The sequence below is a fragment of the Microtus oregoni genome, unplaced genomic scaffold (genome assembly GCF_018167655.1).
Source record: "Microtus oregoni isolate MIOR12 unplaced genomic scaffold, Mior012 000023F_ref0000262, whole genome shotgun sequence".
NCBI lineage: Eukaryota > Metazoa > Chordata > Mammalia > Rodentia > Cricetidae > Microtus > Microtus oregoni.
The window spans coordinates 3,493,335-3,510,951 of record NW_024543082.1 but is presented as its reverse complement, the minus strand read 5'-3'; the positions used below and the strand labels follow the sequence as shown (position 1 = coordinate 3,510,951).

General features: G+C 44.3%; 1 protein-coding gene across 5 annotated transcripts in view; it reads left to right on the top strand.

The window, feature by feature from the left end:
• The window catches only part of LOC121461682 (kalirin-like), a 115,496-nt gene extending 98,095 nt beyond the window's left edge, over positions 1-17,401 (top strand). For all 5 annotated transcript variants that reach the window (XM_041672821.1, XM_041672818.1, XM_041672820.1 and 2 more), the window contains 6 exons: positions 165-296; positions 1,807-1,971; positions 3,680-3,758; positions 6,329-6,529; positions 9,628-9,766; positions 10,559-17,401. In XM_041672821.1, the coding sequence (XP_041528755.1) occupies positions 165-296; positions 1,807-1,971; positions 3,680-3,758; positions 6,329-6,529; positions 9,628-9,766; positions 10,559-11,104 (1,262 nt within the window). In that variant the 3' untranslated portion in view covers positions 11,105-17,401. The remainder of the gene's footprint in view (positions 1-164; positions 297-1,806; positions 1,972-3,679; positions 3,759-6,328; positions 6,530-9,627; positions 9,767-10,558) is intronic.
• The last annotated feature ends 216 nt before the right edge of the window (positions 17,402-17,617 follow it).

The following is a 17,617-nucleotide window of genomic DNA, read 5'->3' as shown; positions in this document are numbered from 1 at the left end:
GGTCCCATCCCCTAGGCCTCCCTTGGGCCTGGAGTCAGGAGCGCTGCTTGGACAAGGTTATGCGCCAGATTTGAGGCGCGTTTGGCATGTTTCCAGGGCTCCATGAGACTATGGAGCTACTCGAGTTCTGAGTAGCAGCCCCGCCCTGCTGTCTGTCTCCACAGGTGTTCCCGCAGCCCCCAACCGCCCCATCGCGCAGGAGAGGAGCTGCACCTCCGTCATCCTCCGCTGGCTGCCCCCGGCCAGCACTGGGAACTGCACTATTTCGGGGTACACTGTGGAGTACCGCGAGGAAGGTGTGTTGCTCTTTCTCTGTATTTGCTTCCTCTCAGGAGGGCTTCAGGGTCGTGAACCTGAGACTTCATATAGCTTCCTATTCACCGCACTTGGCCTGGCTCTCGCACCCTGGGGCCAGGCTACAGCAGCCAGCGGTTCCAAATGGAAACTCCCTGGGGCCTTCCTGACCCAGCCACTAGGTGGCAATGTGTCTCCATTGCATTGTCCTGCTCACCCTGCTCAATTACATAGATGGGTGCAATGGAGCCTATTTAACAGAGGCTAAGGAGTAAAGAAACACAACACTGTAGTTAGTAAGGGGCAAGCTCCCACTAGGCCCTCCTCTGTAGTTGACGAGTCTGTGGTTTTTCTCCTAGAACAGAAACCATGGTAGGATGATCAGACATCTATCTGTCCACCACCAGATAGAATCTATAGCATGTATATACATATGTATCTTTAACTGTGAGGAAAGAAAGGAGAGAGGGAAGAAGGAAAGAAGGAAGGAAGGAAGGAAGGAAGGAAGGAAGGAAGGAAGGAAGTTAGTTTAAGCCAAATGTGGTGGCTCACACCTTTGAGCACTTGGAAGGTACTGGCAGGTTCTCCATGAGTTCGAAGCCAAGCTAGGTCACCTAGAGCTACATAGTAAGACCCTGTCCCAATAATAGTAAAATTACAATAAATAATAATACATTTAGAAAGGCACTTCCAGGAAGTTGTGATTGTCGCAACCGCAGCTCCGAACCACATCACAAATTACCCAATTGGACTGAAAGCCCGGCTTGCCTGCCCAAGATCATTTTTTTACTTTGTTTTCCATCACCATCGTTACCTTCGCTCTTCCTTCCTCTTTTCCTTGTTAAGCGGGAGCTGTGCAATTATAAGACTCTTCAGTTCCGCCTTTCCTTGAGCTGTCTGCCGCAGGCTGTGCAGGCCAGCCCAGGTGTGACTGCTGAGTCAGAGGACCTGCTTCAGTGTTTCCAAGTTCAGCTCATAGCTCACTCAGAAGCTAAGCTCTCGTAGACAAACTGCTTAGTACTTCTGAGACTCTATCTCTTCCTCTGTCGAGTAAGACTAGTGCTCCCTTCTCAACCCGGTTTTTGTGAACTTTAGCTGGAGTTAAAGGGGAGAATTATGCCATGCGTGGAGTATTTTTACATTCTTACATGCTCCTGTATGTGTTCATTTTGCTTTCAATTTCCAGAGGCATGTTTTCTCTCACTTTGCTGTATCTTCTTACAGCCCAATCACGCTGCCACATATCCCCACGTAAAGTCAGTGCTAGCTCCTCAGCTTGCACATTTGAGAAGGGATAGAGTCCACAGGCCAACTTCTTGCACAGCCTTTATTTGATGTTATTTAGGAAATGGGGCCAAAATCCCCCACATTGGACTGCAAACTTTCAGAGCCCGACAGTGGCCATCCTGTCCTTTGAACTGGTTCTGTCCATTTTCCTATCTTTGGCTGCTGAAGGTCTTTGAAATAACGTTTCTTTGACTCCCACTCCCTCTCCTTGGAACTGCCCACTAGGTTCCCAGGTCTGGCAGCAGTCCGTAGCTTCAACCTTGGACACTTACCTCGTCATTGAAGACCTTAGTCCCGGATGCCCTTATCAGTTCCGGGTCAGTGCCAGCAACCCTTGGGGAATCAGCCTCCCCAGTGAAGCCTCGGAGTTTGTGCGCCTTCCAGAGTACGGTGAGTCCCAGCAAGCCTAGGGCAGCTAGCCAGCAGAAGCGAAGCAGTGGACCACTGTTGCAAAATCATTGGCATCTCTGATCCCATGGGGAGGGGTCTTGGGGCTGCATGGCAGCTTCCATCCGGCTACCTTTGAAAGACCAGATGGAGTGTCTCCAGGAGATATATGGGAGCCAACATGAGGTCTACCACCATTGCTGACCCTGGGCTTTCTGGGGTTTCCCAGGGGAACCTCAATGGACAGGCAGGAGACCTGTGTCCCTGTCTGCTCTCTGGCTCTGGCCCTCCTCTGAGACCTCTTGGGAATTCTAAGTTTGTTTTCCCCTGGGTGCCTCTGGCCAGCATTTGTTGAACACAGGACTATAGTGCTAAACAGCTTAAAAGAGGGAGCAAAGTAACCTGGACGAAGGACGTTGCTATCAGATAAAATGTTATTTGCCCCACCTTTCCAGAATTTAGTTTCCCACACAGATCTATTTTATCTACATAAAATTGAAATTAAGACATACATGTAACTAGCTAGAAATGGATATTACCGGTGTGATTCTTCTTCTGCCCACCTTGCTCTCTGCTCATCTTGGTCCCGTGGACATTTTAAAGGAGGAAGCTTGCTGGTCTGAAAAAACATCCCATTGGTGACACTTTAGGCAGTACACAGATGTGGCATGTGTGTGCTGAGGACAAGACAGGAAAGGGTGGGAGTGTCGCCATACTTAAAATGCAGCAGACCTGTGTCTCTGTGGGTTAAAGGAAGTTTGGAGTCCCCACAGGGCCTTGGCCAAAAATGACCATGCAGGTCATGGTCAGCCCAGCCAGGTGTCTGCCAATGGCCTTGACTTGTTCTCACAGGCATGTGACTTTCTGGAAAACCTTGACCCTGGATCCACACGTCCTCAGAATTCATTGTGGGCATGTCACCAGCTCGTGTTTCGGGAGAGCTGAGGTGACAGACCAGTATGGAGTCTTAAGAACTGAGTTACTAATATGGGTCCCTTCTTTCCAAGCCACCAGCTCAATGTGGCTCGGGATGGCCACCATTTTTGTTATGTTACTTCTAAGACCCGATTCCCAGCAGACAATACAAATCCCAAGGAGTGTGCATGCTTGTGTGTGTGTGTGTGTGTGTGTGTGTGTGTGTGTCTGTGTAAGACAATTAACACATCATACAAGGTCAAGCTGAACTACCAAATCTCACACAAGAACCAATTATGGCTGAAGTTCAGTCATCCCGTATCCAGGGTGAACTCGCCCAAGGCTGAGGACTTTGGTGCTAGGCAGAGAACTCTCTGGCATGCTCTGCTCATGGCGTTTCCTTTTTCCTTCCGTGACCCTCAGCTTTTTCAATCTCTCTGCACCCTCCCCTGGTCCTCACCTTCACTGACTTCTCCTTCAAAGTGTTCTTCTTCCCCGTTTCTATGTTTTCTCTAACTTTCCAGGAAACTACGTTTCTGATCGTGTCCCATGTTCTCCCTTTGCTCGAGGAGATGACAGAGAGTGCCTGTCTGCCTCTGCCATATCAGTTCTCCTCAGACATTTAAAAAATAATTTTCCAGAGAGTCACGGCCTTTTCCCACTGGGAGGCCTCCAAGTTTATTCATAAGAATGGGCTATTTTCCTTAGGTTATTATGCTGTATTTTCTTTATGAAGCTTTTCTTTCTTTTCATATGACATTCATAATGTCACTTGTGGATTCTCCCTCTCCCAAAGATGCAGCCGCTGATGGTGCCACCATTTCTTGGAAGGAAAATTTTGATTCTGCTTACACCGAACTGAACGAGATTGGCAGGTAAGGAGACCAGCTACCTCACAACAGGAAAATGATCAACTTGGTTTTGTTGATCTTTCTTTCTGTTTGTTATTTTTTTTTTCAAATTTGAGACAAGGTTTCTTTGTGTGGCTTTACTGTCCTGGAATTAGCTCTATAAGCCAGGCTGACCTTGAACACACAGAGATCTGCCTGCCTCTACCTCCTGAGTGCTGTGATTAAAGGTGTGTGTCACGTTGCCTCAGCTGGGGTTTCTTTCTATCTTGTGTAGAAGAATTCTCTGTGGTTGGAAAACAGCTAGTGCATTCCTGAAATTTTTCTACTTTTCTTTTTCTTTGCTTGAGTTGGAAGCTGGTCTCATCAACATTTTCTAAGAAAGTCTGGAGATTTTTAAGCCACAAAATATTCCTAAAAAGTGTAATTTTAGCTGTATGTCCCAAGTTTTGATATATGATATTTCTATTATCATTGTTATTTCTAGGTATTTTTTCAACTATGGTTAATTTTTGAACTAGTTACAATAGAGTAGAAATTACATAAAATGCTCTAATATGTATGAGATTTTAAATTATATTTTGTTATTCACTTCTAATTTCATTGGTCTGTGATCAAAGGAGTTGCTCAGCCTTGCTCTGTAGGTAAAATATAACAAAATTTTGTGAAAAGTTTTATGTATTCAGGCTTAGTGGCTAAGAGCACTGGCTGCTCCTTTAGACAACATGGATTTAATTCCTAGCACCTACATGGCAGCTCACAACCATCTGTAACTCTAGTCCCAAGGATTCTAACACTCTCTTCTGGCCTCTGGCAGCATTGCACACATTTGGTGCACAGACATACAGGTAGGCAAATTGGCTATACATATAAAATAAAAATAAAGGGGAATTTAAAAGGTTTCATTTTACTTTCTTTTTAAAATTAATTTTATTTGTCTGCATGGCTATTTTGCCTGCATGTATGTCTGTGCACCACATGCATGCCTGGTGCCTGCAGAGACCAGAAGAGGGTGTTAGAGCTCCTGGAATTGGAGGTATGGAGAGTAATGAGCCAGCATGTGGGTGCTGGGAACTCAACACTGGTATTCTGCAAGAACAACAGTGCTCTTATCCACTGAGCCATCTCCCCAGCTCCATCATTGTGTACAGAAGTATATTCTGCTTAGAAAAGAAAAGAAACCCACCTCTATGTAATGCTCAAAATGGCATAAAAAGATCTTGACTAAAATATTATATTACTTCGGGGGGCTGTAGAGATGGCTCAGAGGTTAAGAGCATTAACTGCTCTTCCAGAGGTCATGAGTTCAATTCCCAGCAACCACATGGAGGCTCATAATCACCTATAGTGATATCTGATGCCTTCTTTTAGTGTGCAGGTAAACATGCAGATAGAACATTGTATACATAATAAATCAATAAATCTTTTAAAAATGATACTTTGGCATCTCAAAGAGCCCTAGGATGCTAAGGAAGAAGAGATGACTTTAAAAAAAAATTATTGTTATAATTAAAAGTACAAAAGGAAAGGTTTTTTTATTTTATTATGTTTAGTGTGTATGTGTATAGATTATGCGGGATGTGTGCACACATGCCACAGCCCATGTGTAGGGGGTCATAGGACAATTTGTGGGGTCCCTGCTCTCCTGATTTTATGTGAGTTCTAGGCATCAAGCTCAGACTGTTAGTTAGGCTTATTGCTTCAGAAAGTGGGTGCCTTTCTCCACTAAGCCAAATCACTGGTCCGAGAAGGAAAGGTCTCTCTTTTTGTTTCAGATGTATTTGTTTTTATTTCATGAGGATAGTTAAGTGCCTGCATGTATGTACCCACACCACGTGTATGCCCTGTGACTGAAGAGTCCAGAAGAGGGCACCAGATACTTTGGAACTGGGTGCTGGAAATCCAACCCAGGTCCTAACCTCTGAGCTATGACTCCAGCCCTAGAAAGATCTCTACTACTGCTTGATGCGGGGAGGGGATGTGCACATGTACACAGCAGGGTGTCTTGAGCATGGGACCCAAGTCTGAAATAGTTCATCCATATTTCATGCACACCTTTGCCTGAAAGTAATTTTATGTGCTATGTCTGGTGGACCTGCATTTGACCATCACTCACCACAACATGAAGTCAGGTATGAAACTTCCCACAGTGATTTCATGTCTGCATTCAGAAGCTGTCAGATTTTAGAGCATTTTGGGCTTTAGATATTTGGATTAGGGACACTCAACCTGTATGATGTTACTGTCTCAGCAACTTAAGTAAGCATGTGCACATGCATTCACACATAAACACACACATACATACTCATGCCCAAGCACATACACTTATACACACATGTTCAAGCACACACACGCATGCTCGAGCACACATGTACATGCACACACATATGCTTGAGCACTCACATACATGCATACACACACATGCATGCTCAAGCACATACACACACATGCACACACGCATGCTTGAGCACGCACCCACACACACACGCATGCACACACTGTAAACGTATTCTGGTAAATGACCACCCCCACCCCCCACCCCCACCCCCCCGCTGACTGATGAACCTTGGAGAACCTTCCCCCCTTTTGTCTCGCAGAGGCCGGTTCTCTATTGTAAAGAAATGCATCCACAAAGCTACCCGCAAAGACGTTGCTGTGAAATTTGTGAGCAAGAAAATGAAGAAGAAGGAACAGGCTGCCCATGAGGCTGCCCTGCTTCAGCACCTGCAGCACCCCCAGTATGTCACTCTCCATGACACCTACGAGTCCCCCACATCCTACATCCTGATATTGGAACTGTGAGTACAGGGGTCTTATCTCTAAAGAAGTCCTCATCTGCTGCAGTCCACTGTCCACAATTTATGGACAAGAGTTCCATTTTCACCATGTTTTATGGTTTACAAAGTGCTAATAAGCCTTTCCCCTCCTGTCTTATGTAAATGTAGTATTATTCCACAGACTAGAAAACCAAGGATAGAGACTGAGAAGGTCTTTACCGCTAGCTCGACAAAAGTCCAGATGAGTGTGGCTCTGAACCCAGATCTTCTCACTCCACTTTTTCTTATTTTTCTAAGGTTTATTTGGTTGTTTATATTTATCAGGTACAGTGTTTCATTGCATGTATACACGATGTGATCATCAAATTAGGATATTAGCATATCCATCACCTTAAACATCCATCATTTCTTTGCAACAAAAACATTTATTTTAAAAAAAGAACCTCTTCTCTAACTATTTGAAATATATTAACAGTTCACATTGGTAACTCTAGTCACCGTACTATAGAGCGCCAGAACTTATTTCCCTTCCCTAGCTGTAATCTGTACTTGTTTCATTTTCTTCCTACTGTGCACTCTCGGGCTTGATGGCACTTGAGAAGAGTTTACTGGAGGAAGGCCGATGGACGGGGTGGAGCTGGAACGGCAGGAGTTTGTCCTTCAGTCAATAGTCATGGCACCCCCACTCTACTATCCTATTCTTTCAGGGTGGAACTTTTCCCTCCAAGACATTCCAGGAATGGCAGACTATCTTGATAATAAATATCCTTAGAAAGACACAGCTCTTTAAAACTCTGAGGCTATAAATCCAACAGTTAAGACTAAGAGATAAATAATACTTTAAATACAGCATGGGAGATGCTAGGGATCATACATTAGACAGAGCTACAAGAACATACAACAGGTCTTTGTTAGGTGTGTGTGACCATCAGGGAAGATGTGTGAGAAGCAAGGCGTCAGCAGAACCATGCCCTGAATCTTGCTCTGCCTGTAGATCTCCTGTATGGTCAGTAGGGATGGCTGGTAGAACCCTCCTCCAGGCAACTGAGATTTCGATTCCCTGGTCTAGGAAGGATGAAGACTAGCGAAGAGCTCCAAGATGCGTGGGGTGGCTTGTGCTTTGTGGGCTTGGAGCAGTGCTGCTGTAAATGTTCCCCTTGTTTGCTCCAAGTATCTCTGGGAGTTGCATGTAGCGAACCCAGTGCCACTCCTGTCTGTCCTGTTCTCTCCCACTTCATACCTAGTAGGTCAGAGGGAAGTAGGGAACTTTCCAGGGTCTCCATCCTTTTCTTCTGTCAAGAAAGTAGAATAGTCTCAGCAAGGAACAAACTAGAGGAGAAAATGAAAACGGTCAGGCAAGTTTCAGATGTGGTTGGAAGTTATTCTTACCCTGACTCACACTCCTTGACGTAGGCATTTCCTGAGATGTGTCTCAAATGACTCATTGCTCCCTAAAGAGTTAGATCACTTCTTGTTACAAAAGGGCACAGGGAGCCTGGAAATAGCTGCCGGTTACTGAGCACGGTCTTGGTTACTTCTCTATTGCTGGAATGAGACACCATGAGCAAGGCGTCATAGAGAAGGAAGAGTCTCTCGGGGCTTACCATTTCAGAGGGTGGAGTTCATAACCGTCATGGTGGGGAGCGTGGCAGCAGGCAGACGATGCTAGAACAGTAGCTAAGAACTCGCCTCTTGATCCACATGCACAAGGCAGAAAACTATCTAGGAATGGTGTAGACTTCTGAAACTGTCGAAGCCCACACAGAGCCATACACTTCCTCCAAAGAGGCCACACCTCCTAGTCCTTCCCAAACAATTACACCAACTGGGGACCAAGTATTCAAACCTGAGTCTAAAGCAGCCATGGTCATTCAGTTACCATAAGCACTTTCTTACACTAGGGTTGTGTTAATTACTCATTGCTTTGCTGGGTTCTTGTACAAAGCTGACAAGGAAGGAGATCTTATTTTGTTGTTGATGTCGCTGATGTCACTGTCCTGTGCTATTTCCACTTTAAAAGATGGTGTGCTTCAGGGAAGCCAAAAGACAGAGAGATTAAATGATTATCTGCAGCCACCATCTGGGAAGTAGAAGAAGCAGACGTCAAGTTTGCACATGCCTGGCTCCACTTACCACTTTCCCAGGCAGTGGTTAGAACTTGGCAAGCTGTCCAGAAAGGCCAAGGAGTTAAGAAGAAATCAAATATGCCAAGGCGAAACTTACCCTCCTTCACATTTTTCCCATCTAAAAATGTCAAAAGGGAAAATACTTTTTAACATAGATGAGGCTAACTATAAGCACCAATTTTTTCCCCTCATCCTAACCTTAAAGCCAGTTAGCCCTTAAAGTCAACATTCCGTAAGCAAGGTTCTAAGGATTTCTGGTGAGCTTAACACATTTGTAACGTGATTCATTCTATTCTGAACATGGCACTCACTTTGGGCTCTGAAATATGTATATAGTTAGTTAGTTTTAGGTTTTGGGTTTTTTTACTCTTTTACTCTGGGAAGTGCTACCACCCAGCTCCCAAATAATCACACAGAGACTTATTCTTTCTTATGAATGCCCGGCCTTAGCTTGACTTATTTCTAGCCAGCTTTTCTTAAATTATCCCATCTACCTTTTGCCTCTGGGATTTCACCTTTCTCTATTCTATTTACCTTTCTTTCCTTCTTACTCTGTGGCTGGCTGGGTGGCTGGGAGGCTGACCCCTGGCATCCTCTTCTCCTTCTTTTCTTACCCCCTTCTCTTTTTTTCCTTCTATCTATTCTCTCTACCTGGCAACCCCACCTGTCCTTTCTCCTGCCTAGCTATGGGCCCTTCAGCTCTCTAGTAGACCAGTCTGGTATTTTAAGCAGGCAAAGTAACACAGCTTCACAGAGTTAAACAAATGCAACTTAAAAGAATGCAACACATCTTTGCATCATTAAATATTCCACAGCATAAATGAATGTAACCCATCCTCAACTAATATCCCATGACGTGTGTGTGTGTGTGTGTGTGTGTGTGTGTTGTAATGCCAATCTCCATTAAGACATCTTAGAGCTTTTTAAGCTTTCTCCATGGGCCGATTCTCTGTCTCCTCCCAAGCAGCCTTTTATCCACCTCCTTGTTTTCAGGATGGATGATGGCCGACTCTTGGACTACCTTATGAATCATGATGAGCTGATGGAAGAGAAAGTAGCTTTCTATATCCGAGACATCATGGAAGCTCTGCAGTACCTCCATAACTGCAGGGTGGCACACTTGGATATAAAGGTATTGCAAAATCCTGCTGCAGTAAAATAGGTACCTGCTGCAGTAAAATAGCAGAGGCTAACTTGAGGAATGTACAGTTGTATTTTTTTCTTTTTCCTTGGTTTGGTTTTTGTAATGTTGTTGTTCTTTCAAGATAGGGTTTCTCTGGCCCTGGCCATCCTGAAACTCACTCTGTAGACCAGGATGGCCTTGAACTCAGAGATCTGCCTGCTTCTGCCTCCCAAGTTCTAAGATTAAAGGTGTCTGCCATCACTGCCCAGAAAATTTTGTTTTTAAGGAAAAGCTTCTGTTTTCTTAAAAGGCTATTTATTTTCTTGATTCATTACAAAATCAAAGGTTGGATAAGAAGGCATGCTATTCTGGAGTAACGTGTGACTTGGTGGCAGAACACCTGCTCAGCATGCCTAAGGCCCTGGGTTGGATCCTTAACACTAGGGTGGGGAAGCATAGGCTGGGTGCGGGGCTTAGTTAAGCCCAGCAGTCAGGAGGCAGAGACTGTAGTAGATCTCCGTAAGTTCCAGGCCAGCCAGAAATACACAGTTAGCCCTGTACCCCTCCCCCAAAGGCACAATTTTCACTGCCAAACAACTTATCTAAAGTACCACCGAAACTCAGAGCTTAGCGAATTCAATGCCATGCTTTGAAGCCTCCTTTGCCTTTGCATAGGGAATATCCCACATGCGCAAGCTTACTGAAGAACAGCAGAATCCTATTTAGCTAACAGAGTCCACCTGGTAGTCCGCAAAGACCTGATCTTGCCTCTTTTCTCCCTGCCTTCCTGGGTTCCTGTAGCCTGAAAACTTGCTCATTGACCTCCGGATCCCAGTACCTCGAGTGAAGCTCATCGACTTGGAAGATGCTGTCCAGATCTCAGGCCACTTCCACATCCACCATCTGCTGGGGAATCCAGAATTTGCTGCCCCAGAAGTGATCCAAGGCATCCCCGTCTCCCTGAGTACAGACATCTGGAGCATCGGGGTTCTGACATATGTCATGCTTAGTGGGGTCTCCCCCTTCTTAGATGAGAGCAAAGAGGAGACCTGTATCAATGTGTGCAGGGTGGACTTCAGCTTCCCTCACGAGTACTTCTGTGGCGTGAGCAACGCAGCCAGGGATTTCATCAACGTCATCTTACAGGAAGACTTCCGGAGGCGGCCCACGGCAGCCACGTGCCTGCAGCATCCATGGCTGCAGCCCCACAATGGCAGCTACTCCAAAATCCCCCTGGACACCTCCCGCCTGGCCTGCTTCATAGAGCGCCGCAAGCACCAGAACGACGTGCGGCCCATTCCCAATGTCAAGAGTTACATCATCAATAGGGTGAACCAAGGGACCTAGCCATCCCCCAGCCCCTGAGGTTTCACATAGAAGTGCGGTGTGAACCAAAGCAAGACTGAGCGTGTCTGTAAATAGCTGTGTTCATCATTTCACTCCATGTGGTTCTCTGGATTAAGAGGTGGTTCCCTTAAACCTTGTCTGTGGTTCCGCGGGGTCCGAGTGGCAGAAGAGTGACCCTAATCCCAGGAGCATTCCAGAAGGTTCTGCCGAAGAAATAAACATGCAGAGCTGCAGGAAGTATTAAAGAGGAAGGGCAAGGCTGACAAGATAGTAGTCAGTAGAAAATGTTAATTGTACATTCCAAAATGGGTGGTTAAGTGGGCAAGCCGTCTACCCCACCGTGAGGAGGATAGTCGGTTTCTGACTCCGTTGAAAATTTACGCTAAAAGTTCTATTTAACAGAGATGTCAACTATTCTGCTTTAGATGGCTTAGATATAGTTTCTTAACAGGATACATATACACATACAGTATACTAGATCCCATTCAGGTTTCAGAGTTTTATAATATAGAGTTCTATATGAAATCAATCCTAGGTAACTTTGAGTGCTCCCGTTAAGACAGTAATTTATTTACCGAAGCATTGCATTATTTTGACTAAGCACAATTAGACAAATTTTTTAGAGCATTTTATAAATCTTGTATAGAAATCTTTTATCAGAACCTGTGTATTAAGAGAAAGCAATGTGACCCTTTTCAGATCTGTGAATGAGATACTGTCCCCCTCCATCATGGGTTGTTTGAGTAAGAGAGGTTCTGTTTATCGAAAGTTCCCGCTGAACTCTCTAATCGCTCAGAGTTCTTCCTGTGGGAAAGCCGGGAAATAGGTCCAAACCTAGTAAGAGTTGGGGGGTTGTTTCTTATGTTCACACCAGGCCTGACGTAGGTAGATGGAAATCATGAGTCCATACAAAAGGGCACATAGAAACTTTTCCTACAGCTCCTATGCGCCACGTAGCAGTTCTTTCTGGTCGCATAACTGTAGAATACGGTTTCCAGAAAGTTAGCTCGCTTTATTCCTAACCCCTCATGAAGCTTTAGGGTGCTTACCAAAAGGAGGCAGCCATATAAGCCTTTTAAAGGCTAGTCCTAAGTCCTTTCTCAAGCCATGGAGCAAAGCCCGACCCAGCACTCTAACACAGCATGGGTTCTTAACTGGGATAGCAATACCTAACACCACACAGCCACCAACGTCTCTGGACTAAAAGGATTAACTGCATTCGAGGCCAATGCTGCTTTCTCCATACACGATTATTCACTGCCCGGTGCCCTCTGGAGGGAAAACAAATTAACCAGGGCACTTCATGGGTTTTGTTTTGTTTTTTGAGGGTTTTTTTTTTTTTTTGTTGGAGGGAGTGGGGGAGTTTTTGTTACTTTGTGTTTGTACATGATCCACCCTTTGTTTTCTAGAGTGTGTTTTTAAAAATGCTTTTATGCAAATAATATTCTAAAAATATAACTCAAGTGTTTGTGTAAAGCAGGCTTCATGTCCTCGTGTCTCTCCTGCTAGAGGGATTGAGAACCTGAAATCGTGTAGCACAAAGTGCAATCGGAGAATCTGGGGAGGGAAAGGAAGCTGCAAAACTGTTTTAACTATTTCAAGAAGAAATGATGGGAACAGTCTGAACTTTTTGTATAAAAACACGTATTCCCATGATGGAAACAGAGAATTAAAATACTCATTTTCCCACCCACCCCCAGTGGTTTCAAAGCCAAATTACTCATCACCCACCCTCCATCTCATCTCATCTCATCCGAGATTATAGAGTAATACATTAGTGAAAAGCAAAAGCAATAAGATTAGCTAGCACCTAGTACTTTGGGGATTAACCACATATGTGGAAACCGACTCTGACTGTATAGTTTCCTGGTCTTCGGGTGGCCCTGGGTCATCAAGCCTCACTCCCACAGAGCTTGCTAACCCTCCACATTCTTCACCTAAACCATGATGTATACACACATATAAAAGCATATGCTATGGTATTTAAAACATGCTTACTAAAGTCTTTATGATGAAGTGTAGCATGAGGGAGGAAGGCCTGGGCCCGGAGGGCTTGTTGTGGGATAAAGTGCAGCCTCTGAGGACTCCAGAGACCCAGAAAGAGACATGGCCAGGTCTGTTCTGTCCATTATGGCTGCCTTGAGAGAGGGGCTTCTTGTGGCGTCACTTAGGATTGTTATGACTGGCTGAGTTTCTGCTAGGGAGGAAAAGAGCCCAGGACAGTGACGTTCAGATGCCACAGAAAGGCCATATGGAACGCACGTTGTGAGGTGACAGAATGCTAGGCAAAGCCAAAGTTTTCACAGCACGCTTGTGTCAGGGTTGGGGTGGTCCAGATGTGGAGCTGCATGGAGTCGTCTCGAGTACACAGGGAAGACAGGAAAGGATGGAGGGGCAGCCCAAATACAGCCGTTAGAACAGGGCAAGTGTCAGAGAGGTCGTGAGAGAGAGGGGACACACTTTCTACAGTTTGAGGACTGAAATGAACAGGGAGGCCCCTAGCCACAAAAGCACCTGGTCCCTCCAACAGGGAACAAGATGGTTTCGCTCAAGAATTCTCCCTAACAAGCTGGGAATTAGGAACAATCCCATTGAGGGGGCTAGGAAATAAAGAAGAACCGGGAGCCCCGCTCCTGTACCTGTTTTGGCAGGGTGGTTTGTTACTAAGAAGAGGGGAGAGGAGAGAAAATCTCCCACCCCTACCACCATCCCAGTTGTTCTTACCGAGTGAACTGCCAGCCCCCAGGTTCCTCGTTTGGCGTGTATTCATCATTTTTAGCTCCTTGGTTTTATGTTAAAAGGGTGGGGTACAGAGTGATGGGAAAGATCAGGGCCAACCCACGATCCTGATGAGAAATCTAATAATGTTTTGCGCCTTTTACATTCGCTTCAGATGAAGCAGATTTCTCTCCACTTAGACCTGAATGTGGTAAAAACTGCTAAGAACAACTTTGTGATGTGTGATGTATCCTGCAGGTCTCTCCCAGCCACCGGCAACCTGAGTGGGGGTGGAGGAGGCCGAGGGGAAAGCTGGCCTCACAGCTTTGTGCTTTGCAAAGCCTTTACAGATAGTAGTGCCTTTCGGAGGGGCAATGGGGAGTGAAGATGTCCGATTGCATTTGGATTTGCTGATGCTGCAGTATTTTTTCCTTAGGTTTAAGATATCTTTTAAGTGAAAACATCTGAATGTAGGGCGAGACCAGGTGTTTTTGAGTACTGATCTCAGCTATCCCAAATTTCGTTCTTTCTTGTTTCTGCCCCCATATTCCCATTGATAAGATGGAATTTGGGGAGATGGAGAGAGAACATTCATCTCTTAAGAATGTTGAGGAAGATGTCCTAGCTGACACATCTATAAAATATTTTTGATTTCCTTAAAGTGCTACACACTGCCAGTGGTAGAATTTTATTGACAATAACTTTGAACATTCCAGTTTCCCACAGTCTTATCTTCAGATTCCATTTACAAACTCACGAGGTTAAACGCTGTCGATTGCTTTTTATTGGAAGTTCCAGGTGCTCCTCATCTACACGTTATTTGGTCTCATTTTTATAATCTCCACCCTTTAAGAGCTTATCTACAGAAAAGATTAGGAGAGCTGCCGAGGACATGAAGGTCCATAAGCCATTTTCTCCAGTATTTCTTATGGTAGACATGAGAATCTGACGCCTTCCAAGACAGCCAGCCCTTCCCTCTCTTCCCAAGCTAATAGAAAAACTGTGTGAAGAACCCAGGCAGTTACTTTCCTCACCGGGAGGGCAGATGTGAGGATCGAACACCCTCCCATGTCCCAATTTGTTTCTTTAGAGTCTCACAAGAATCTTCTAGAAAAGGCAAGTGGTTTGCAAGGGGGTAGGGAGAAGATGGATGGGACTTAGAGAAGGAGAGCTTTGGCTCTGGTCTTTCGAGAATAATCTCTCGTTGCCAAACCTCCATGCCTGGGAGTCACTCGTTACTTTCTTTTTTCATGCCTATCTGGAAGAACTTGGAAAAAATATATCTGTGAAAATATGAGGGAGAAAATGCGATACAAAGTAAACAGTGGTTATTTTTCTATGTTAAATGAAACTCTCTCCTCTAGTCCCAAGAGAGGGGAAATACACTGAACACAAAGGGTCTCTGTAGTAGGCATGGTACCTGCACATCACGTCCTACGGCAGCCCATGTATTGTACTGGGTGAGTTTTGAGGAATGTAGACCGTGCTCCTTTGTTGCCTGGGTAACATTCCAATGGAGTCTGGATGAGGCAAGCATATACAAGCTTTCAAGAGATTTATTTGTAAAAAGCACCTCATGAGTATTCTTTTCTATTTAAAAACCTAAATACCTTTAGGGGAGGAATTATTAGAGCCAGGTTAGGCTAAAGGCAAAGCTCACATAGAGTCCGCCAACAGAAAAGAAGGTACTATGATAGTCATTTTCTGAAAACCGCAAGGCTCTCATTGTCTCATTCATTCTAAAGAGCTCAGAGGGGCTGGAATTTGTCCAGAAACTTAGATGCTTTGATAGGAAATGTTTTTCATGAAAAATCTATATGGAAATAGAGTACAGAAATATTATATGGCCACATTTTTTATGAAAGACATTTTCTCTTATTTTTTAATATAGGTTGAAGTTATAGGAGAATATAGTCATTCTACTACAGTGCTTTAATCTTTAAAAGTTATTCATTAAAAGCCTAAAATTAGCGCTCCTAGGCTATTGTCTTTTCTTATCAGTCTGTTTGTTAAGAAATTCCAAACTGTGGTCAGGTTTCGTTTTTATCCAAATGACCAACCTAACAGTTTAGTCAGATAAACCTCCTTCAGCGAACGGGGAAGAGCAAGAAAACATGTAAATAACAAGTCTTGGAATTCCTGAGAATTAATTTAACCAAGCCAATTTGCCAGTCCAGGGATAGGAGGTTTTCCCGCTTCCATCAAGAACTAAGTTCGAATCCTGGAGTCCCTGGAGACCATTACTGTGACCTCAAAGACCGTGGCTATGAACCTGAAGTTAACAAAGCATTTGTCTTCTCCTACTAACTTAAGCCATAACTATCACCTCCGTGTTCAATTTCTTTTGTTTTTATTTTTTTACCCCTGGTGCTTTTACTTCTGTTTCTGCCAAACTTCAGACTACTGTGAGGAAGTAAATAAAACTGGAAAAGGGACAAACAGGAAGACTGTGAAAAACTAAACACACCCTTGAGAATGCTATTTATGCAGAGAACAGCAGCAGTTAAGGGCAAACTGTTGGCAAATATGGATATATGTACATCTGTACATGTATATAGTGTATAATATGTATGTATATGTGATTGCTCATATGCAGAAATCTATCCATTTGCAGGCAGCCCAGGTGGGTCAGTTTTTCTACTGGAAAACCATTTAGGACCATTCAAAACCATTAGGGATAATATGTGGAGAAGTCTATTCACATGGGAACTAATTTGATGTCTTTCGAAGTCCATATGGCCAAACGAACAAATTATAAAACACATTGGGACCGTTATTTATGTGATTCTGTTTACTCAGAATTCTATATTTGAATTCGTGTGTGTGTGTGGTTTGTTTTTGTTGTTGTTTTATTTTTGCTGTTGTTGTTTTGAGGCAAGGTCCCTCTGTGTAGTCCTGGCTATCCTGGAACTCACTCTGTAGGCCAGGCTGGCCAGAGACCTTCCTGCCTCTGCCTCCCAAGTGCTGAGATTAAAGGCATATGCCATCATGCCCAACCTATATTTGAATTTTAATATCTAATTTGCAAACCGTGCCCACACTTCATGGTTTTGAGTGATCCCTTCCCCCAAAGTCTTTTGAGAATTTGTGGTGGGTTCCTCTGGCCATTCAGCTAAAAGGCCTTATTCATAAGCGGACAGGTTTCCCCATAGGGACCATTACACATATACATATAAGTACCTGCTTCCACCAGGCTTGTGACAGTTGATTCAAAATCACTCCGCAGTATTGGTAAATAGCTCTATATTTTCAAGGTGCAGAAGAATTCCACAGCCTTAATTATTTCAGTGTCTTGCTGGTCTGCCTTAAGTGTATCTTCTGGGGTTTGGGGTTTTGGTTGTTTTATTATTTTAAATCTTCCTGCAGTTGTTCATTTTGTATGCACACAATGTTGTTTTGTAAAGGTAGGTTGTAAATATTTTATTTCTAAGTCGGGTCCCTTCCGTGTAATGTTGTAAAGTGCCGACCTGCTGTCTTGTTATGATTACTGCAGTACACGTTATAAGTTGTGGATGAAGTTTCAAAATGTACATTTCACATGTTATGCATTCCTATAAATATAATATACTGAAGATACTATTTTTAGTCTCCTCCCCCTTAAAAATCTTATTGTATCTATTTCTGTGTGTGTGTGTGTGTGTGTGTGTGTGTGTTTGAGCCACAGTGTCTGTGTGTGTGAGAAGACAATCTATAGGAGCTGATTCTCTCCACCATGTGGGTCCAGGATATGGAACTCAGGTCATCAGGCTTGGTAACAAGTCCCTTCACCCACCGAGCCAGCTCACTGGCTCTTGA